Here is a 24,368-nt window from a genome sequence, read left to right as displayed (position 1 = left end):
GCATGGCAGATGTTGCTGCATGGAGCCTGACTCAAGATAAGATGAACAAAGAACCTACTCACTAAGTGTGTGAACAAAGGACAGATCAAGCCGTCTGTGTGACACCATATTAACATATCAAGAGTACATTGTGCATGACTCCACCTCCTAAGAGAGGGGAGCCGAGGTAAGGGAAATGAACAAACAAGTCTGTGACTTGTCCGGTGACTCACCAGGAAGCTCATGAACATAAGGACACGGATACAATGTGAGTATCAGACAGCTGAGAGTATGTTTTACCTGTTTTAGAAAAGTAATATACCATGTTCATGTTTATACAAAATGTATTGGAGTGGACACAAGCTGATTGATAGAAAACATTTTTACAAGTATATTGGTTATTATGATGATGTTGTGAAATTGTATCTGGAATGTTTGTTGGTAGGCTGTTATTTGATGTGATGCATATCTGATGTATTGCCTAAATTAGCAGGTCAGTTATATCTGTCATTTCCTTTAAAAAGTATGATCATTCTGTGATCAGGCTTTCTTCAACATCACAATTGTAACATATCACAGAATGTCCTATAGTGTTCTAGAGCTGCCCACAGTAAAGTTTGGTTAACGTGATGTGTTGAAGTGGTGTAGTTTTAAAATGAAACTTCAGTTTGGAGATGAAAATGACTGAAAGATGGATTTTGTTCCAACAAATTATTGTGTTGCACTTCTTTGTCAAACTGCTGAAGTGCTGCTAAGTCTAGCAATAGCATACAGTTAATCACATATTTTGAGATACACAGACATGTATATGGTATAATGTAGTGCTTACCCTGATCACAACACTACCCATTTGCCAAGTTACCAAAACACAACAAACACAGTCTCTGCCTCCCTGTGCCCACATGACACATGAGCAGGGACTTTCCAACAGCACTCTGTTAGCCTACTCAGGGCCGGCAAGTTAATGAAGGTCCCTTCCCCCGTCTCCTCTTGAGTCAAGCTAGTGACAGACAAGTTAGTAGGCCCTATACAGTTATAGCAACAGTGCCTCATACATGAAGAAGATGAACATGAAACCAACTTACCATTCAGGGCATGAAAAACGGAAGAAACGCCACGAGAATGACCGTGGGAACAGCAGTCGGGTAAACTTGCTTCGTTCCATGGTTTGATGTCAACATGCGTCTCTCCAGCGCGTGTTGCTGGTCTAGCATAGGCCTACCTAACAGGGAAGTGAATCCCCTGATCTGTCTGCGGCTTGCTTGCCAGACTTTCCCAGACACAGTACCTCGCAAAATTGTGAAATATAATCGCATATTCCGTTTGTTTGAATGCGGGCGACTGACATAAAAAAAAAAAAAGACCGCATCTTTAAATGCGTTCAGAACGTGCAGCTCGGGATAAAACTAGCAGTTTTTCAGCAGAAAAATGCGAGGACCCGTCGAAACTAATAGTTGATTTCACTTTTCCCATACATTTTAAAAGAACTAATTGTTTTACAATGTTTCAGTCAAGCTTTATAGCCTACAACTGAACGTATGTAAAATGGAAAGTAGGCCTAGCCTAATGTATTAACTTTGATTCGCTGTGCTGCATGGACAATAGATGCACATCGTAAATTAGGTCTATATGAAGTATTAAAATGATTGTTTAAAATAGTCTACGTTTGAAAAAAAATATTGAAATAATAAGAGAATCAGGGGAGCCAGTTCATAGCCTATGTGTTTGGCAAGTAGCCTACTACAGACACTCAGGTGAAGAACAGTCAGCCAGTAGGCTACTAGCACAACCAGACCCTTACAAAAAAAACTGCATTACTTCAAGTGTCAAACTGCAGATTTCTGAGTATGAAAACCGCAGCTTTGGAGAAAATGTTTGCAGTTCCTGTGCAGGGAATGCAGTATTTTAGACACAAAAAACTGCATTATACTGAATAGTACTGTAGGCCTACTTTACTACAGAAATGCAGTATTTTGGACATGAAAATACTATACTGCACTGTAGCCTACTGTGGTATAACTGAACTGTACTTGAAAAAACTGCAGTTATTTTTTGCAAGGGGATATGTACAGCAAGCATCAAAAGCAAACAGCCCAGACACTGAAACTGGGCATTTATTGCTGTGTGAAGGTGATTCACACACAATTATGTTTCTTTCTCCTAGTCCTTTATAGGGAAAAACACTATATTTGGTAACTTCCGTAGACATCCAAAATGGGGTGGGATGATTGTATTGGGAGCACTGAGGTGTCAGACGATACTGTAAAAAAAATATTTTCGCGCTCAGAGTTCAGGTAGGGCCCCTTAGCAGGATTTTGCTTAGGGCCACATGGAGGTCTGAACCGGCACTGAGCCTACTTCCCAGAGCAGGGTAGAGTATTCAAAACATCACTCAAGGAAGTTCATTGGTTCTTGTGCAAAAACCCTGACCAGAAGCAAGAAGCGTAATAATCCTGCTCAACTAGATGTACCGCATAGCTGTACAAAATATGACCGCCGCTCAGTCCTGTACATCCATTCCGCAATATGAAATAAATCATATTAATGAATTTGTCTCCATCTTCTACTCCATCCCCCACTCTTGAAACTTTTGTGTATGCTTGTTTGGAATGTGTGTTTGCACACATTCCGCACACAAAGTAGCCTACTGGCGCTGCAAAGGTGAATAGATTTGTTTCTGGGCCAAAAAAATTGTAGCATTGTTATAAAACCTTTAAAATCTCTAATCTGTAGGCTACATTGTATTTGGGAAAAGCAGAAGGTAGCAGCATAATGTATTTATTTATTTATTATTAAACAAAACAATCCCTGTCAGTTCCATGCAGTTTTCAACAGCTATCAAGAAGAGAGGTCATGTCATGGATTTTTGTGAATGTTTCTTCTTCTACATATGCATAAGTTTAGTCATCTAGTTCAAATGATATTCAGCTTTATTGTCAATGCACAAATTAAATACCAGTAGTCTAAAACAAAATGCCGTTTTACCCAGTGGTGCAAATAACTGACATGTCCAAAAGGGCCTTCATGAAATGCGTTGCGGGACTGTTCATACACAATTTAACGGGCAAAGTTGAAGAGCTACTGTCCGTTATTGTTTGTGCAAATAATATGCTGATTCATGTTCCCTTGCATTTTGCAACTATGAGGTCCATGGTTAAGCTCAATCTTTTGACGCAATCTTTTGATTTTCACCCAGCCTAGTCCATGTTAGGCGCCCGATAGAAATATTGTTTAATTTTGCGATTGAGATATCCACGCACTGGCGCCCCCCCTGCGACGTGTTCGCCCCCAGGTTTCAGAGCTATTCTAAATGCAAAAATGCATGGAGGGAGTTATGACAAAACCGTGACTGTTAACAAACTATAAGCTATATAAGGTAGGCCCTATGCTAGGCCTATTACACAACACTTGTCACTAGGCTATCTATGCTGGCGACCCAAATAAAATCTCCTTTGGAACCAATGGCTTACACTAGTGATGGCGAACTGAAGCTTTCTGAACCAGTGAAGCTTTCAATCAATTTGTATCGAAAAAAGGTTCAGTACTCGAAGCTTCAGAACTCTATGAGGACCTCTGCTGGTGAAAGTTAAGGATAGCATTGTGTCACGAAGTGTTTCAGACATTAGCCATGAATGTCTTTGAATCGAAAATGAATAAATGTTGAGCATGAATTAATGGATAAATAAATAATGTCATAAATAGGCCTAACTAAGCCTATTTTGTACCCTGCATAAATACAAATGTAATTCTTTCTCTACAAAAACAATAAAGGTAGTATTTTGGCTGTGAACATTTCTTGTATTGTAAACAAATACATAAATTTAGAAGGGAGAAGAATAAAGAATGCACATGCACATAGCACACACATTTCTGTGATTATATTGAGTACATAGCCTAGACCAATTGTAATCTGGGTTATGTTGTAACTGCGATTCAGTCCTGCACACGCCTGGACTCGAACCCGCGAAACAGACGCACCTTAGAACGGGAGTCGAGCGTGCTGATAATTGAGCTAAAAGCCCAGGCTATAAGCTTTTGTGTCAGCAGCACTATTGAGTCTGTTGGCTCTCCTTCTTCAACAACCCACAACGGCGCCCCCCGTGTCGCGCAACTTTAATGCTTTGAATTAAATTTCGAAGCAGTCACGTGGGTGTGTGTGAAACGAAGCTTCAGACGTCACTGATCACGTGATTATCACAAAACGAATCAAGCTCCGATACAAAGCTTCACTCCAAATTGGTTCGTGTCTTCCATACACGCTTCGAAGCAGGGGGTTCACGGGTAACATCACTAGCTTACACCTTACAGTATCAAGCTGCCACCTCTTGGCGAGAAGTTAATAGTTTTGCATATCAGTAATACATTTCACGTAGCTGTGTGAATCACGGAAAGGGCGAATGAAGTGGACACTTCTAAATGGAACCCAACACACTGTACAGTATCTCAAGGTCTGTGGTTAAAGCAGCCATAATGAAAGCGTTATCATTGTTTGGATACTTCACACACGTGTTTTTTAATCGCATAGACTACAACTACCAAGCTGGAATCAAAGCACATCGACTCCCCTCTCACACCCTAAACACGCACTTCGAACAAACAAAAAGCGCCTCAGTCTCACGGAATAGCCATAGGCAAAACTGTATCTGACCGGTGTAACGTTGGTACTAAATCATCCATCGCAAAGAATGATTTTTGTAGCACGTGCAACAAATATAGGTACAGCCCTGCCCTGAATACATCTCAACGTGCGCTCTAAAACATCTAGTTTAAATGGAGATGTAGATCATCACGGGTGCGTTAATAAATCTACATTGCGGCGAGTTGACACAAATTATTCACTTTGACGAATTTATGTAGTTTCAGTTACTTTACTTTGAGCCATGCTCTTCCTTACTTGAATCACCTTTGAAAACAGAGGATTGAAGTAGCCTATATCAGACATCCCAAGTCTCCCGGAAGTTGCGGGAGTCTCCCGCATTTTGATAGCGGCTCCCTGACGCCCGCAAATTAGATAAAATCTCCCGGAATCTAGAGTGAGCGATCAAGAGGCGCATGCGACCGACAGCGTGTGCATCTGAGTGTAGCGCATTAACGAGGGGAGAGAGAGAGAGGTGGTGCGTGTGTGTCTGAAGCGCATCAAAGACAGAGAGCATCCTAATTGGCCTGTTTAGCTAAATCAACCAATCAGTTTTCAGTGTAGGCGGGCTTTTATGTCTTTTTCTCCGAACTTAATTAATCAGTTCAGTAGAAACAGGAGCGTCATGGTAGAGTCAGTGCCTCAAAAAAAGGAAAATGTAAGACCCATTTCAAAGTGTAGGCTACCCTTGTCTCATAAGAGTAAAACATAATGATGGACCTAGTCTTGCACGCTGCACTGTTTGTAAACAGTGACTTTAGCATTGCCCACAGCGGGTTAAATGATTGCAAAAGACATGTTGAGGTGAGTTTAACAAGTGTCAATTCATGTGCATATTCAGGCCTATAGCCTACTACTGTAGATGGCTAGTTGCCAAGGCTACATGAAAAGACCAAACTACCAAAATCTACATATTTTATTTTCACAATTTCTATCTATAGGCCTTCCTTATTTGTTGTACTGACATTATTGTAGAAATGTCCCAGCCCGGTGTTTAGGATGCATCATAGACAGGTTATCTTTCAGGTAGCCTATATATTTTCGTAGCGAACGTGTTGTGGCTAGCTCACTTAGCTCCTGTTAGTAGCCTAGGTTATGGTCATAAGCAAATGAGATGACAGTCGAAAGATACAATTAGTGCTGTTATCAATTTGCTTGGTAGCCTATAAACGCATTTATGGTTTTCTACAAATACATCAATAATCAAATTGGCCTCCATCACTCAACCATGCTAACGGTAACATTATTTTACCTACGTTCTGCTATTGATAGGATTAACGTAGCCTACCTGCAGTAAAAAACAAGCATGTCCGATAAACATTCTCAGATTTATTTCGGCTTCAAGAGGAAATGGGAATTACATGTCATGCAGAAATCATCCTACCCTTAGACGTTCTCTGCGGCAAACTACTGTACAGTCTTGTCCTTGTAGGAAGCGTAGTGTCATTCCAACCCACTTTAGATTAACTTCCAACAAAATTACGTCTCACTGCAACGATGCGCCATCTAGTGGACAAACGACTACGTGACGCCAATACTGGAAATGCAGCCAAATTATTATTATGATGAATATTTGGTTTTCCTTTAATCCTACTGAATTTGTAATTATGTATCGGCCGTTCTAATTGCCGATACTGATGGTATACGTGCCTGTGTGTGTGTGTGTGCGTGTGTATATGTGTGCACCACCATCTACAGGCCAATGAGTGTACAGTCACTAAATGTACACATAACTTAATTTTTTAGACCCCCCCCATGGATGAAATTCTACGAAACTTGGCATACCCCCAGAGAATGTCAGGTCAATCATACACATAAAATTTGGTGCAGTTCTGAACGTCTTTACTGAAGAGAGGGGCGATTAAAGCAGAATGATATTGCATTTTCATTTTTTACCAGGGGGGGGGGTGCAAATCACAAATGAGTGATTATGGGCTAGGTTGATGTGGGCCCTTGAGACCAACATACCATAAACATTTCTTCATCCTCGGTGCCACGGTTCAGGTAGTTATTTAGGAAAAACTTCATTTTTTGGGTTTCGGGGGGCCCAGCGCGGAGGGGGAGTGGCCCCCGGGGACCAAGCGAAATTTTTCCGTAAAAGTCTAGTGGGGCTACATACCCACCAAATTTCATGTGCCCCGGTGTTTCGGTGCCCCGGGTATCGTTGACCAAAATTTCAGAAAGTAGATGACGGGGGAAAAAAAAAACTTTGACAATCCCTATATGACCGCTTCGCTAGCTTCGCTAGCGGCGGTCATAATTATTATTGAGAATGTATTGAATGCAAAATGGGCTTAAAATAATTTTAAGTACATAATGTGTAAGAAAAAAACATAAAGTTAAGATGAAAACATTAGGATAAACAACTATTAAGTGACTCTGTGACACTTATAGTTTTTCGCTAACAAGCGCTTACCCATACTTCAGATACTTTTTCTAAACTCTTAACACAGACTCACACCTACAAAACACAATTGGCCAAATGGATAATTTTCTTCTCAAAAACACATTTTGTTAAATATATACTAACACATCTTTCTCTGCACACACTAACTTTACCAAAACTGGAAATCTGACTCAAAATGAAATTATTCTGTCAAAGAATAACACTTGTTTTCACTTCACAAGGTACATGCAGTCAATCAAAGTACACCAGGTTTCAAAATACTGGCTGTTGTTGACATTACAAAAACTGCATAGACTTTTATGTTTCGGTTTTACAGGTAGTTGCATGCAAAACATGCAATCCACCGTTTTTACACTAAATTTCTTGGTTGGGAACTGAATGTCCACATGTAATGTTCACATTCAAAAGCATTCCAGTAAAAAGCAAATCAGTTTTTTTTTCCTTTACTGTTTAGGCTACTACAGGAGGTTCAGTAGAAATACAATAGAAAAGTATGATAGTATGATAACAGAAAAAGTTTACAGTATTGCTTACATTGAACAAAATATCCAGGAAACACACAAGAGCATTCTGAACAAAAATACAACAGCAAAAAGCCCAGATAAAAAAGGGGGGGGGGACTAAAAAAAAAGCACAAAATTACTGTATCTAATCTCTGCAATCTTCAGGGTTAGGCCACATGTTACAGTCTCCAAGGCGATGGGATAAAACCGCTTGGTAGCAGAAGCAGAGTTTTTTGTATCTAAGGTTTGGAATATTGTTTTTGCTATTGTGGGATGTTATGTGTTAACATTAGTAAATACGGCAAAAACAATCCATAATTTTGTTGGGAGGTATAGCTTGTTTGTTAAGAAAATGTAAGCATTGTGGAAATGTGTTCACTGATATTGTGTGAAAACGACATAAAATGTGTGAATGGTATGGCCTCAAAAGACCGATGCTGTGCTACTGTAATTGTGTTTAGAGTTTTGAAAATGTGACAACTGGTTAGACAAACGCTTGTTAGTGACTGAAGAAAAAATGTAATATACAGTACCTTGGAAATTATAACTTACATTTGCATCTGATCATTTAGCTGATGCTTTTATTAGAAGTAGCATTCAAAGCAACAACTCTGCAAGAAGGACACGTTAGAGTAAGAATAAATACTGACCTTGCATACAGAACAGGATCAATAGAAGATGATAGTGCTGAAGTTGAAGAGATAACCAATGAAGTAACCAGAACGTAATCATGACCATCACCACACAAGCTTTATCTGTGTCAAATGCCAATGTGGAATAAAAACGATCTCCAGGCAAAAATAACGTACGGTAATACATTATAGAAAATTAAACAAAAATGTTTTGAAAGTGTTTCAAAAATGGCAGGAATGTTTCCAATTGGTTTTGCATGCCATTACCCAGTAGGATGGAAGTGATGCAAAGATGAGTGATGTAGGAGACCACAAGGAGGAGGACAGCTCTGGTGAAGTGAGATTTCACACAGGGAATGCAACCCAAGACCAAAGCTGGAAAAGGTACAAGAACTGTTTTATCGTCAGGCCATTTTTACAAAATTTGATGTTCTGCTGAATATTTAAATAATTTCATCCATGTCCATGGGTGGGTATGAGTATTCCGTCTGACAGCATGTTTGCTCCCTTATCAGAGTGTTGCAGGGGACAGGGGACAGTGTTTCTCCAACATCAAGCGATGTTGCTCTCAACAGTGAGCACTCAATGGGATACCCAATCAACTTTGGGACTGGAGATCGGAGGTAAGATGCACCTTCAAATTACGAAAGAATCTCTTTTAGTTCTGGTTTAAGAAACAGCTACTTCTCAGGCTATTATTGTTACACTCTCTTATGATAACATCAATAGGGAATGTCTCGGGAATACAATATAGAACACTTTTGATTTAAAGATTATGTTAGGTATTGATAGCATATTTTTACTACCATATTTCTCTGGAGACTCAGTCAGGACAAATGCATGTTTGTGTCACCCCATCATGGGTTTCACCAGTACTCTCTGACTATCCAGAGGTTGATACTAACTTATTTATGTTACAAACAAAAGAGAAGGAGTGACCTCTAGTATGGATATGCAATATAAAGGTGTGGTGTGTGTCATCAGGCCTGGCCAGCTTTATTATTCTTTAATTAAGCTTCAAAGGCCTGGCCACATATTGTTTTAGCACCCCAACTTGCTCATGGCCAAATGGTGAAAATAGGAGGTCTGCTCCCCCCATCCTTGCTCCCTAGTGTATACAATAGAGAGTCACACCTGAGGATAAGCCAAAAGGTCCCTAGACAGTGCCTACTGAATTCTAATCATTCAAGGATAAACAATGGATACACTGCATACAGACCAAAGACACACACAGGGTACACATGGGTACAAAAATCCCAAATGACCATAAGAAGTACACAGTATGTACATTTACAGAAATGATTCTGATGCACAACACTTTCAGTATACTGGATATTAATATATATAAATATGTTAACGCAATAATAAATAAACATGAGTATAAATAAATATTTAAACTTAACAGTCAAAACACAAAGACCCTTCAGAGCTCCATCGGTTTGCTTTGTGAGTGCAAACTAATGCCACCTGTTTCTGGCCGTGGTGGTGTTATGTGTGTGGTCAGTTTGGCTGTGTAGAAAAAAAAACTGAATTATTTTCAGTGCACACTCAGAATGGATTTTTAGGTAACACTTTACCCAGTATAAAGCATTATGAAGACATTCATAAAGGGTTATAACTCATTCATAAAGCCTCATGATGAGTGGCATTAGTATATACATATGTATTCATAAAACATTATGATGTTATAAGCTTGAAGTGTCACAAAGCATTAAGCTTATTTGACCTTTAATGGTAATGATGACATGTTTCTTATAAAGCTTCATTGCAGATTCTGTGAATTCACCTTATACACCATTTTCGTCTATAATAGTGCTTTAGGGCATTTTATAAATCATTATGTGAACATCAGATTAGCACTGGGGGCTTATACCTCTTAACTGTTTGTTATGAACAATAAAAGGACTATGGAGGGAGACATACACAATCATTATGAAATCTTGCATGGATACAGGTATGCATAAATATGATTTGGTGAACTCACAGAATCTGCTATAAAGCTTTATAACAAAGATGTCATCATTGCCATCACCAAAAGGTCAGAAGCTTTATAATGTTTTGTGACGCTTCAAGCTGTAAAGGCTTATATGGTAACAGTATACATCATAATGCTTTGTGAACACACAGCCACGGGTATGTATTTTAGCAATAAGCCCAGAGTGGAAGCGGAGTGCCTAAAACCCCCCTTAGCTGTTCTATAATCATTGTCACCTACGGACTTGAGTGACATATTGCTTTTCTAAAATGGTTACTTAAACTGTATATCTGGCAAGATTCCATAAAATAAAGGCACAGCAATGAGAAATGTAACGATTTATTCATAGATCAAGCAACGTTGAGACTTTTGTATCAAGCTGTGGTAACACAGTAATATAGAACAAAATGCAGTCAACGTGTGGGGTTGAGCTGGATTATACAACAGCATCTAACGTGATTCAGCCAATCATAACTAAGGAACGGAACTATCCGTTCAACAAAAATGGTTAAATATACTAATGAAATAATTATCAGGCATTAGGGATGGTTTATAACCCTTAATGAATACTGTATGGGTTCATAGAAAGTATTACCGATTAATGGCTATGCAATATTTATACATTTTCATATACAGTACTTCCTAAATGTGTTTTCGCTCTGGTGTATTCATTTTTTTTTTTACAGACAGCAAGATAGACCACATTCACCTTCATTCACTGTCACGTCATTGAAAAGTGACAGGTCAAAGGGTTTCCCAGTCAACTTCTCCGCTGATGACATGTAAATCATCTACATACTCTACACATTGACCCTGTTCTGCTAATATCACCTTTCTCTATTATTTGGTTAAATTATAGAATCTGCTATAAAGCTTTATAACAATATTAACATTGCCATCACCAAGAGGCCAAAAGCAGTGCTTTGTGAAACTTCAAGCTAAAGGCATAGATAGATAGATAGATAGATAGATAGATAGATACACACACACACACACACACACACACACACACACACACATACATACATACATACATACATACATTATTGATCCCCAAGGGGAAATTCAAGAAATATATGATAACAGTAATGTCATAATCCTTTGTGAACACAGTCATGAGTATGTATAAATGGTTAAATATACTAATTAAATAATTATGAGGCATTATAAATGGTTCATAACCCTTTATGAATGTATTTATCATGTTTTATAAATATTGGGCTCATAGAAAGGGTTACCAATTTATATATAATAGCTATATAATGTTTATACATTGTCTTATACTTCCTAAATGTGTTTTCGGTCTTGTGTATTCATGTTTTTTTACAGACAGCAAGCTAGACCACATTCACCTTCATTCACTGTCACATCATTGAAAAGTGACAGGTCAAAGGGTTTCCCAGTCAACTTCTCTGCTGATGACATGTAAATCATCTACATACTCTACACATTTCACCTGTTCTGCTAATATCACTTTTCTGGTTGATTTGGTTAATTCATAGAATCTGCTATAAAGCTTTATAACAATATTATCATTGCTATCACTAAGAGGTCATAAGCTTTACAATGTTTTGTGACACTTCAAGCTTTATTTCATTTCATTTCATTTCATTTATTTAATTAAAGGACAGTGCACAGTGATCAACATTTCTGTAAATGTGCCAGTGTTAGCCAGCAGGCTAATTTTCATCTGTAGTTCAACTGTAATCTATATGGTAACAGTAACATCATATGCTTTGTGAACACAGTCATGAGGATGTATAAATGGTTAAATATACTAATGAAATAATTATGAGGGGTTATGCATTCACACTAGACCGTTTGGTCTAGACCCGAGTTTGTTTGGACCAATGGTTCTGTGATTTTTGCTAATGTGAATGCAGTGTACCGAACCCAGGTGCGCTTATTTTATGGCTACTTGCCAATACGAGAAAAGAAACTTCACATAATGGGTCTTTTAAAATGATTTTGTTACAGTTTTGTGGCTTCTGCTGGCAAAACAAAAACACCACACACTAGAACTTGACAATTTCGGGTGTTGCGTACAGTAGCAACTTTTTACTTGCTGACTTTCACTTTCAATGACAGTCCATTGCAATTAGCGAACTGAGTACTTGTGAAATGAATCAAAAGCACAAAACCTGTTGCCATTAACAGCGGCCATTATATATTTTGCAGTGGTGGTATTATATAGATTTAACAGACATACGAACGTTGGGAAGGCCCATTCATGTGAATGGAACTTTCTGCAGCACTCAGCCATGTAATAAAATGGTTTATAACCCTTTATGAATGTAGGCCTATTTATAATGTTTTATGTTTATAATATTTGAATGAGTTCATAAAAAGTGTTGCCAATTAGTATATAATGGTTATATAACGTTTAAAGATTTTCATATTGCCTACTTCCTAAATGTGTTTTCGTTCTTGTTTATTCATGTTTTTTAACAGACAGCAAGATAGACCACATTCACCGCCATTCACTGTCACCTCCTTGAAAAGTGACAGGTCAAAGGGTTTCCCAGTCAACTTCTCCGCTGATGACACGTAAATCATCTATACTACATACTCTACACATTTCCCCTGTTCTGCTGATGTCATTTTTCTCTATGTCTCTTAACCATTGTCTTTATTATTGTGTCAGAGAATAATAGCGTGTATATGTTGTGTATTACTATTCTAGCATACCGGTATACATAGAAAATTACTACAAGGCTTATGCCCTATATGCCTTATAATGTTCAGTTATATATATTTACATTTGATAACAATGAATAACCTATTTTTCATTATATTTTGTACAATACATTAGTTCACAGGAGAAGAATGAGGCAACAGGGTGTTTCATCAAAGGTGTCCCTGACATCCAACACCAGTAAGATGTAGCTCTTAGACTGTTGTGCACTCTATTTCTGCCTTATCCTAATTTATTTTTTCAAATGTTTATAAGATTGATGAACATTACATTTAAGATGATACAAAATGGTGCCTCTCAGTCCCCACAAAGTGTGTGAAGGCTGCTCATAAATTACAATGTCATAGGGGGGCGCTGTGGCACAACTGGCTACAGTGCCTTTCCCACATTTGGGTCTTAGTTCCCATGGGGACCCGTATTCGAGTCTGACCCTGGTAATGTCCAGATCCCATCCCTTCTCTCTCTCCCACTATCTTCCTGTCTCTCTCTTCACTGTCCGGTCACAATGAAGCCAAAAAGCCCAAACAATATGTATAAATAACAGTTTCATATTAGTCTTTGCAGATGAGAAAAGTGCCTCATTAAATGTTTTTCTGACTTTTACAGAAGTGAAGTCACAGATAAAATGGCATCATTTCAGAAATTTCACAAAGACTGTATGTCGAGGAAGTTTAAAACCCTATCTGAAGGACCATCACCACATACAAACCCACTTCTCCTTAACGAGATCTACACAGAGCTGTACATTACAGAGGTGGAACGTGAAGAGGTCAATAAACAACATGAAATCAGACAGATAGAGAAAGCCTCAAGAACAGCAGCAATAGAAGACACGCCAATCAGCTGTAACGACATCTTTAAACCCTTACCTGGACAACACAAAACTATTAAAACAGTGTTGACTGTGGGAGTGGCTGGCATTGGAAAAACAGTCTCTGTGCATAAGTTCATTTTAGACTGGGCTGAAGGAAAAACTAATGAGGATGTCCAATTCATATTTCCTCTTCCTTTCCGAGAGCTGAACCTGTTGAAGGAGAAGAAACTCAGTCTGTTGGATCTTATTGAGCACTTTTTCTCAGAAATGAAAAGCCTTCCACCAGTCTTCACCAGTTCCAAGCACAGAGTCATGTTCATCTTTGATGGCCTGGATGAGTGTCGAATTCCTCTGGATTTCCAGTCCAATCCAAAGTGTTCTGATGTGACAGAGCCAGTGTCAGTGGATGTGCTGCTGACAAACCTCATCAAGGGGAATCTCCTTTCCTCTGCTCTCCTCTGGATCACCACCAGACCAGCAGCAGCCAATCAGATCCCTCATGCGTCCACTAACCTAGTGACAGAGATTCGAGGATTCAGTGACCCACAAAAGGAGGAGTATGTCATGAAGAAAATCAGTGATGAAGATCTGGCGAAAAGAACCATCACATACCTGAGGTCATCCAGGAGCCTCTACATCATGTGTCACATTCCAGTATTCTGCTGGATCACAGCTACTGTTCTAGAGAGAATGTTGAGTGGAACAGAGAATGTTGAAATCCCCAGAACTCTGACTCAAGTGTATGTTCACTTTCTGACCATTCAGATTGGTATCAAAAATGTAAAGTACTCAGAGAAACAAAAGGGAAAAGACACAGATGAAGAGATGATTTTCAAACTGGGGAAACTGGCCTTTCAACAGTTGGAGAAGGTCAATCTGATCTTCTATGAGGAAGACCTGAGAGAGTGTGGCATTGATGTCACAGAAGCATTAGTGTACTCAGGAGTGTGTACTCAGATCTTTAGAGAGGAGTCTGGGCTGTACCAGGGGAAGGTGTTCAGTTTTGTGCATCTGAGCATTCAGGAGTTTCTTGCAGCTTTGTATGTGTTCCTCAGCTTCAGCAATAAAGAAAGAACAGGAAAAAACAAGCCTGACCAACATCAAATGTCTCAGCTCTCTGCTCTGTTCAGAGCTTCAACACTTCACGATCTACACAAGACTGCAGTGGATCTGGCCTTACAGAGTAAGAACGGACATCTGGACCTTTTTCTACGCTTCCTTCTGGGCCTTTCACTGAAGTCCAATCAGAAACTCCTGCAAAAGCTGTTGAAGAACAGAGGTGCCTCCATGGACAAGGAGAAGACGGTTGAGTACTTAAAGAGTAATTTTTTAGAGAGTCACTCATTGGAGACAAACCTCAATCTTGTCCACTGTCTCAATGAATTAGGAGACACCTCTATGGTGGAGGACATACAGAGAAGCCTGATATCAGGTCAACCTCCTTGGCCTGATGACAAACCCCACTCGTTTCACCAATGTGCTTCTCTTGTGTACCTGCTGCTGACTGCAGCCGAAGGCCAATATGAGTTTAAATACAACCAGATCATCAAAACAGATACATGTCTGGTGAAGATGCTACCAGTTATCAAAGCATCCATAAAAGCTCGGTGAGCATTTTAAGTTCCTATGTAGTACTGCTATATTGCTATGTACTGCTACACTGCCATCATAATGAATATGTGACTATGGGTGTTTACTTTGCGTGTCAATTAAATACTGTCATAATCCTGGTATAAAGTGTCTTGTAAAAATATTGTACATCCATGAGAGGCATTAGCTCTTTCTCAGTTACGTGGTATGAGTAGATTTTGAGATAATGAGTACTGGCTGAGATGTTCTATGAATCTACTGCATATCTCATGCATGAATCATGAAAATAAGTAGATTGTTTTAAAGATAGTTTTTCTTACTCAAAATTGACCCAGTCATTTAAATGGTTTACAATATTATTTTTCATCTAAAAGTTATTTAACTGTCCACGTATTCAGACACCATGCAACAAACGTGTAATATAGGATATAAAGCCACAGTTGAGAATAACGAATTTTATGTTTTTTTCGTGTTATGTTATGCTATGCTATAAAGAAGCTCTTTAAAAAATCCTTCTTACAATGTAGTAAATATGGGCAAACATTAACTGCTAATAAAAATAACCATGATATATTTATTTTTATCTACAAAACTGAACTTTAGGCTTGGGAAGTGTTTGCTCACTGCTAACAGCTGTAAGCTGCTGGCCCCTGTTCTTACCCAATGCTCTTGCCTGGTCCGAGATCTGGACCTCAGTGACAATGAGATCGGCGATGCTGGAGTGATGACACTCTCAGAGGCGCTGTCAAACCCAAAGTCCAAACTGGAATCACTATGGTAAAATACATACATACATACATACATACACATACACACATACAAATACATGCACACACATACACTCGCACACACATACACATAGGGTGAAGAGTTGTGATCCTTATTCCTGCACACGCAAACAAATAATCAGATTTCACTCTGATTAAACTATTTACTCTGATTAAAAATGTAATGTAAACGGAGTTCTCCGATTGTACTCCAATAACCTGGAGTATTTCATTTCGATCTGATTAAATGTGTCATGCCACTGGAGTATTTACCTTAAAGGGCATTCTTTCAGTGTGTCTTGGCAGGGACAGGTATCAAAGTCTCATGACCTCACCACAGGTGTGCCTCAAGGATCAGTATTAGGGCCCCTGCTTTTCTCTATTTACACAACGTCCTCATGATGACTGTTAAGAGTGACGGTTTTTGCCTCAAAAATAAAGCCAAGACACATTCTTCTATAGTACGTTCTATGGAAACTTACATTATTGTGGAACAGAGCCTGAGGTATGAGCTACAGTATGCGCGTAACTGAAGCGTTCCGTTCGCGACTCGTAAAATCCATTTTAGATGAATGGTCTATTTTTTTCGAATGTATGCCCCACTGTCACGTCTGGTGTAGCTACTTCCATTGATTATAATGCTATGCTATGCTAAGCTATTTATTCACTTTATGTAAAATGGAATATTTTAGATTCTGATAATACTGCGATTTGTGCTTTACTCGAATTGTTTTGCACATGTAACTGGCTGTTGACTGTTTGATTTTGTACTGTAACTCTTGGTTTCTTTGTCTGAAAATATATGTTATATTCTGTTTGTCACTAGCTCTCATTTTAATGCTTGCCCTGCACATTTGTTTTTCATACAATAAAAACATTGTTTGTTTCATAATGCTTTAGAAAAATAATTTTACAAATTATATTTAAACTTAAACTATTTCCCCCCTACCAGGTTGAGGAACTGTTCCCTGACAGAGAATAGCTGTGCCTGTCTGGCCTCAGTGCTCTCCTGTAGCTCCTCACTCAGACAGCTGGACCTGAGTGGAAACAGGATTCAGGACGCTGGAGTGGAACTCCTCACTGATGGTCTGAGGAGCACACACTGCACACTGGAGGAGTTGAGGTAAAGTTTAAAACACATTACTTACACTTAAATCAGAAAAAGTAAAATTAAAAAAGGTAAAGATAGATATGGGTAACACTTTACAGTAATGGTACATAAGTTATCATGAATGTCCTCAGGCTGCTGAGGGCCAAAGACAAAGCCTACAGAGCTGGGGATGAAGCTGGCATGAAAACAGCGAGAGCCAACCTGTCCCGTGGCATCAAGGAAGCAAAAAAGGAATACACTCACAAGATAACCACCCACTTCAAAGACAGCAGGAACTCACAAAGCCTATGGCAGGGCATTCAGGCCCTCACGGACTACAAGCCCGAGCCACAGAGCTGTGAGAGCAACATCCCTCTGCTCAACAACCTGAACCGCTTCTTTGCTCGCTTTGAAGCACAAAACAGCACCTGCCCACAGAAGACCCATCCCCCTCCACATGAGCAGCCCCTGTGCCTCTCTGCTGACAGCGTGAAGAGGACACTTGCTGCTATTAACACCCGTAAGGCAACAGGTCCAGACAACATCCCAGGTCGTGCGCTGAAGGACTGCGCAGGGGAGCTTAAGGATGTCTTCACAGACATCTTTAACACTTCCCTGAAGCAAGCCATCGTCCCATCATGTTTCAAAGCTGCCACCATCACACCTGTGCCGAAGAAAACTGCTCCATCCTGCTTCAATGACTACCGCCCTGTGGCACTGACACCCATCATCATGAAGTGCTTTGAGCGCTTGTCATGTCACATATCAAAGCCATTCTCCCCCCCCACCCTGGACCCCTTCCAGTTTGCATACCGAGCCAAGCGGTCTACAGAGGATGCAATCTGCTCTGCCCTCCACCCAGCCCTCACCCACCTGGAAAAAAGAGACTCATATGTGAGATTGCTGTTTATAGACTTCAGTTCTGCATTCAACACCATAATACCACAACAACTCATCTGCAAACTTCGACAAACTGGGACTCAGTACCTACCTCTGCAACTGGCTACTGGACTTCCTCTGTCAGAGGCCCCAAGTAGTACGTGTTGGCAACAATACCTCAAGCAGCATCACACTGAGCACAGGGGCCCCCCAAGGCTGCGTGCTCAGTCCGCTGCTCTTCACCCTGCTGACGCATGACTGCACTGCAACCTACAGCAACAATCACATAGTGAAATTTGCTGACGACACAACTCTGGTGGGTCTCATCACCAAGGGCTTAATTTTGACTCAATACAGGTTGGAGGTCGACCATCTGACCACGTGGTGCAGGGACAACAACCTCCTGCTGAACGTCCAGCAGGACCAAAGAGATTGTTGTTGACTTCCGGAGAGGTCACACCCAACACCTGCCACTGACCATCGACGGTGCTGTGGTGGAGAGAGCGAGCAGCACCAAATTCCTGGGGGTGCACATCAGTGAAGACCTCTCCTGGACCACCAACACTGCATCACTGGCGAAGAGAGCTCAGCGCCGCCTGTACTTCCTGCGGAAACTCAGGCGAGCAAGTGCTCCACCAGCCATCATGACCACATTCTACCGAGGCACCATTGAGAGCATCCTCTCCAGCTGTATCGCTGTGTGGGCGCTGCTGCACTGAATACAACAGGAAAGCCCTGCAGCGCATAGTGAACACAGCTGGAAGGATCATTGGTGCTTCACTCCCCTCCCTGAAGGACATTTACACCACCCACCTCACCCGCAAGGCGACCAAAATTGTGAGTGATGCAAGTCACCCCGCTCACAATCTGTTTGATCTACTGCCCTCTGGGAAGAGGTACAGAAGCCTGCGCCCCGCACTACCAGACTCACCAACAGCTTCATACACCAAGCTGTAAGGATGCTGAACTCTCTCCCTCCTCTCCCCCTCCACCCTCAGCTACATAACATCCTGGACATTGGACCCACAATGGCCGCCTGCACTACTCCACTTGCACACTTGAACACTTGCACACTTGTACACTTTACAACTTGGTGTTGTTGTCCTGAAAACACAACACTTCTGATGCTCTTACATAACTTGCACCACTATGCCACTTTCTTTATTACTCAGGTCAAACAGAACTACCCAAGCCTCTTATTGGCCTGACTTTGCACTAGTTTTTTATTGACTGTCTATGCACAATTTCAACAAATTTTGCTGCTCTTATTTTTTCATTATTATATGTGCCCTCTTATTTACTTATTTACTTACTTTTTTGTTTACTTGAATGTTATGTTTGTCTGTGGACTTAAAATTGGTAAAATATGTCTTGTCTTCACCGTGGGATAGTGAGAAACGTAATTTCGATCTCTTTGTATGTCTGGAACATGTGAAGAAATTGACAATAAAGCTGACTTTGACTTTGACTTTGACTTTGACTTTGAATTCATGCATGAATTAATTAATGATGTATGTATTACTTCATTCCTTAATATCTCATGAATCATCAGGAATTTACATGAGTACATGAGTCTGTCGCCTGTGACCTCATACATGAGCAACACATCAACTAAAGCATTAAGTATGGTGGGCACATCACTATGATTTATGATTTATTAAGAATGATGATGATTTCTTTTTCTGCCAAAAATGTGGTCATCACTACTCAAATTCTGATTTGAATAAAATTACCCACTGTACCTAATGCTTTAGTTGATGTGTTGTTCATGCATGAGGTCATGAATAAGAGACTTTGAACTCATGTCAATTCCTGATGACTCATAACCTGACTCTCGCCAGATGAATTTCGTTCCACTCCACTCATCCATCTGGGATCGCTCCATTGGAGAGGTGTTTCAGAAGGCTAGGCCTTATCAAAAATCCTTGCATATGACTGGATAAGCCACTTGTCCGTCATCACCAACAAAAGCCTTCAGAGCCGTTCTCTGATGTTCTTTCAACGGAAAAATATTGGGTAGATTGGACAACACGGATGAAATAGCAGCATCAATGTTAATGCTTGCTTCCTCGATGCGAGCCGCCATTGTTGTCTGAATCAAAACAGGCTCACAGTCGCTACTCCGCTACGTCACATCTATGAAACTCCCGGCCGGTGTCTGATTGGCTCTACCATAAAATCTGGTGCCGAAATCACTCCCAGCGGAAGCGATCCCAGATGGATGTGAGTGGAGCTAAGTGGAATAAAATTAATCTGGCGAGAGTCAGGTTAGATGACTCATAAGATATAAAGAAATGAATTAATGCATAAATCAATTAATGATAATTCAGGTACCCTTACCGTAAAGTGTTAGCAATGGATGTCCTTGCTGTAATATGGGTATTTCAAATTCTTCTCCATTTATTACAACAGTCCCTGGCCGAAAACTCTCTTAGTATACTACAGTATATTTCTAAACTATATTTCCCCTACCGATTTTGCAGACTCCATAACTGTGGCCTCACAGATGAGAGCTGTGCTTCCCTGGCTTCAGCACTGAGGTCCAACCCTTCCCACCTGAGAGAGCTCCACCTGAGCGGCAACACTCTGAGGGAATCTGGAGAGAAGCTTCTGGAAGCACTGCAGAAGAATCCACATAATAGTCTGGAGAGTTTGATGTGAGTATTTCAGAGACACACTGAGAATGACAATGAGAGTCACATTGCACACTGCGCACGCAGTTACAGAAAATATACCAAAATCATTACAAAAATTCACTAGAAGGATTTGGTCTTTCTATAATCTGACAGTTAGGATATACTAATTTTATTAAATAGTGGTATAAGTCCATCAGAGAAAATGTGATTGGTAATTTAGTTCTGTTCTGTATTTCATTAAAGCAGTGTTGTGCAATGAACCAGGTGATTCTGAGGCAGAGACGCATGGCCTAATAGACTTTTATTGATGTTTGTTCCTGAATGCTTTTGGCAAATGTAGCCTAAGCAAGATAGTACCCAACAGTAACCAACAGCTGTTTTGTTTTATGCTTCATGTAGAACCACAGAAGTCAAAATGTTGGGACCAGCAGTGACATGCGGATATGGACCATGAGCCCTCTCTATGTTCTGGAGGAGTGGATTCATCTACAAAATATATTTGTTCATTTCACTGTGCTCTCTGTACATTTAAATACAAAGGACACCAGAGACAATAGACCTACACTACACACACACACACACAGTCACTGCTCCACTCCCCTCCCGCCCACACACATATCTTCACTGTCATCACTCACATACATCATACTGTACATACAGTACTCTGCTTGCAATAGTAAGTCCCTTCACCATACTTGCAGTACACTGCCCCCCCCCCCTCTCCCCTACATACACAGCACATTATTTCATCAGGAAGCTTCTCCAACACACATCCCCAACATACTTACAGCACACTGCCCCCAATACACAGCACATTGTCTCATGAGGAAGCTTCTCCAACACACATATTGCACACTGCCCTCTCCCCACATACACAGCACACTATCCCATCTCCCCTGTCATCCCCCCAACACACACACCAAGACCCTGGCAGTTGGGTTAGCCCTTGAGCCGTGGATCTGCCCAAGGTTTCTTCCTTGGTAAGGGAGTTTTTCCTTGCCCCTGTTGCTCTTGGGTGCTCCTTGTTGGTGCCCCCCCCCCGATCCCAATCCCCCCCCACCTTTCTTATGCAACCCCTCTTCTACTGCACTTTTTACCCCCCCCACCCCCATTAATGCACAAATAGGCTGACACCAGACATAATTTCACTGCATTTCTTACTTCCAGTAACTATATGCATGTGACAATAAACTTCCTTGTATCCTTGTATCCTTGTATACCTGAAGTTAAAGATCACAGGAAATGCTTGCCGTGAAAGTGACTACTATATGTGTATATACTGTATAATAGCCCTCTCTGGCCTGTAGAGTGGATGGGATAATGGCACTTTTCCGCATGGGCTTTGAGAGGTTATGTTTTCTGTTACAATTTGTTTGTATGTTTGCCTATCCCGGGAAGTGTCATTGCAATATATTTTTGTACATTGGGAGAATGTGCTCTCATTTTAGTAAATTGTGCATTGATTTTACTGAATTGCCATCTCATTTTAATAGATTGTGTGCACAATTTAGTATATTGTGTTCTCATTTTACTAATGCTCTCACTTTACTAAATAGTGTTCTAAATCATGTTATTAGATTCTCATTTTAGTAAATCTTGCACACAATTTACTAAATCACAATTTACTAAATTTTGTAAAATGCCCTATGGACTCCCCATAGGACTTTTGGTTATCCAAAATGCATACTGACAAGCAAATACTTACTGCACATGAACCCCTTTTTGTTGAAGCATAATCTTGGTCTCAAATGAAAGGTAACACTCTGAGGTTTCTTGTAGACTATTTGGATTGTATGTCAGGTGTTCTGATATAGAATGACCTCACAAAATATGGAATAATTACATGCATTGCATTTACTTTGTTGGTTCAAGGGGTTTGTATAAGAGACTATACATCTGCACTATATTGGATAAAACATCAAAAACATGAAGATTCCATTTCTATGGATTCCTATGAATATTTCAAGACCCACTATGCTGCATCTACTTATTGCTAAAGAGATACACTACAGCTAGAAGTTAGGGAACCAAAGGCGGAGGAGGGGGAGGAAGGCATTTTTGATTAACCCTTAAAGGAATGTTGAGAAATGAACGTTCTAAAGAATATCTGGGTTCATTGAATTCAACATAGAATTTTAGAACCTTCAATTGTTGCGGAACTTAGAACGTTCAAAAACCTACACCTTTAAGGGTTAAATTTAATTTAATCAAGTAAAGTGCATAAAGAAAGTATTCACAGCGCTTCACTTTTTCCACATTTCGTTATGTTACAGCCTTATTCCATATTCCATTATTATATAAGGTCTCACAGTTGAATGTGTATGTCAGAGTGAAAACCAAGCCACAAGGTCGAGTGAATTGTCCGTAGGCCTGCGAGACAGGGTTGTGTAAAGACACAGATCTGGGGAAGGATACAAGAAAATTTCTGCAGCATTGAAAGTGTCCAAGAGCATGGTAGCCTCAATCATTCTCAAATGGAAAAGTTTGGAACAACCAACAGTCTTCCTAGATCTGACCACTCAGCCAAACTGAGTAATCCAGGACAAAGGGCCTTGGTCAGACAGGTAACCAAAGACCCAATGGTCACTAACAATGGGATCCAGAGTTCTTTTGAGAAGATGAGAGAAGTGTTTCTGATCAACAGAGCCCTTGGTCTCCACTGATTTTTTGTAAGGATGCCATATCTTTTTTTAGTTCCTTAAAAGGGTATACAATTTGAGTTGTCTTGTCCACAATGGAACTCGTCCATGCATGTATTTGATACACAGGCTAGATTTAACATATGGAACCATAAACATCTGAAAATCTATCCCTCAATCTTTCTGTTTCGGCCCCTCCTTCTCCAACTTCAAATGTGAAGATAAAGATTTTTCTTTTCATCAACATTTCCATACTTTCTCTCTTACTGCAAATATATTTCCTTGTTACCAGGTGGTTGTGCAGTGCTTCCAGTTTTTTTTGGGCCAGATCAAAAATTCCACTCTACAGTTATATGTGACACCATGTTTATTATCCATACTAGCATTGTAAAGGATGACAACAGGCGCTCCTCAGGATGAGAATTGTGTTGGCCATCAAAGGTTTGAACGTGTTTTGAACATTAGGACAGACTGGTGATGCAGCCGTAAATATGAACTTGACCTTGAATTATTCGTTTATCAACTATAGCAGAGTAGTGGCATGGCATACGAGAAGAAATAAATGGTGGGTGAATTAACAATTTATTTACCAGTAAATCATAAGGGTAGATGTGACCAATATCACTTAACGTACACTGTATTAACATATAGATGGCATGCATCTTGAATCTGGTATCTGAGAGCAGAGGTTATGGGCGCATCTCATCAGAGAATGCATAAAATATCCCAGGTACTTTATTTCTCGCATGGAGACTTTTAAAATGATATCAGACACAAGCAAATTATAATTGTTCATAAGTTCATAGGAGTTCATAAGTTAGAGTTCATGTATTTTCCTGTGGTCCAGGAGAGGCCCGGGCCAGAGTTAGGCATGTTATGACTTAATATTTCTCTTCCCCCTTACTGCTTACCTCTGTGGCTGTGCAGTGCATCCTGTTTTGTTTTCCACATTTTTAGGCCACGTGCCAACTTCGACTGTCCTTTTTACCTTTTACAATGTGAACACAATACACACAGGGAATTATTTATAGCTCAAAAGTATTTTCCCCTCAAAACCAAACTTATCTGACCGTTCTGGTTTCATGCATGCATCATTGAACATCCCTGATATCATTATCTTAATCTG

At 40.1% G+C, this 24,368-nt stretch overlaps 1 protein-coding gene across 1 annotated transcript in view; it reads left to right on the top strand.

The window, feature by feature from the left end:
- Positions 1-207: 207 nt before the first annotated feature.
- LOC125307895 (NACHT, LRR and PYD domains-containing protein 3-like) overlaps positions 208-24,368 on the top strand; it is a 41,170-nt gene continuing 17,009 nt past the window's right edge. The window contains exons 1-11 of the mRNA XM_048264025.1: positions 208-247; positions 8,429-8,541; positions 8,673-8,780; positions 10,819-10,914; positions 11,462-11,557; positions 12,584-12,679; positions 12,945-13,007; positions 13,434-15,248; positions 15,835-16,008; positions 16,951-17,121; positions 20,451-20,624. Of these exons, the coding sequence (XP_048119982.1) occupies positions 8,450-8,541; positions 8,673-8,780; positions 10,819-10,914; positions 11,462-11,557; positions 12,584-12,679; positions 12,945-13,007; positions 13,434-15,248; positions 15,835-16,008; positions 16,951-17,121; positions 20,451-20,624 (2,885 nt within the window). The 5' untranslated portion in view covers positions 208-247; positions 8,429-8,449. The remainder of the gene's footprint in view (positions 248-8,428; positions 8,542-8,672; positions 8,781-10,818; positions 10,915-11,461; positions 11,558-12,583; positions 12,680-12,944; positions 13,008-13,433; positions 15,249-15,834; positions 16,009-16,950; positions 17,122-20,450; positions 20,625-24,368) is intronic.

The sequence above is a fragment of the Alosa alosa genome, chromosome 15 (assembly GCF_017589495.1).
Source record: "Alosa alosa isolate M-15738 ecotype Scorff River chromosome 15, AALO_Geno_1.1, whole genome shotgun sequence".
Lineage (NCBI taxonomy): Eukaryota > Metazoa > Chordata > Actinopteri > Clupeiformes > Clupeidae > Alosa > Alosa alosa.
Note: the sequence above shows the minus strand (reverse complement) of the source record. Positions and strands in the feature narration are given on the sequence as shown.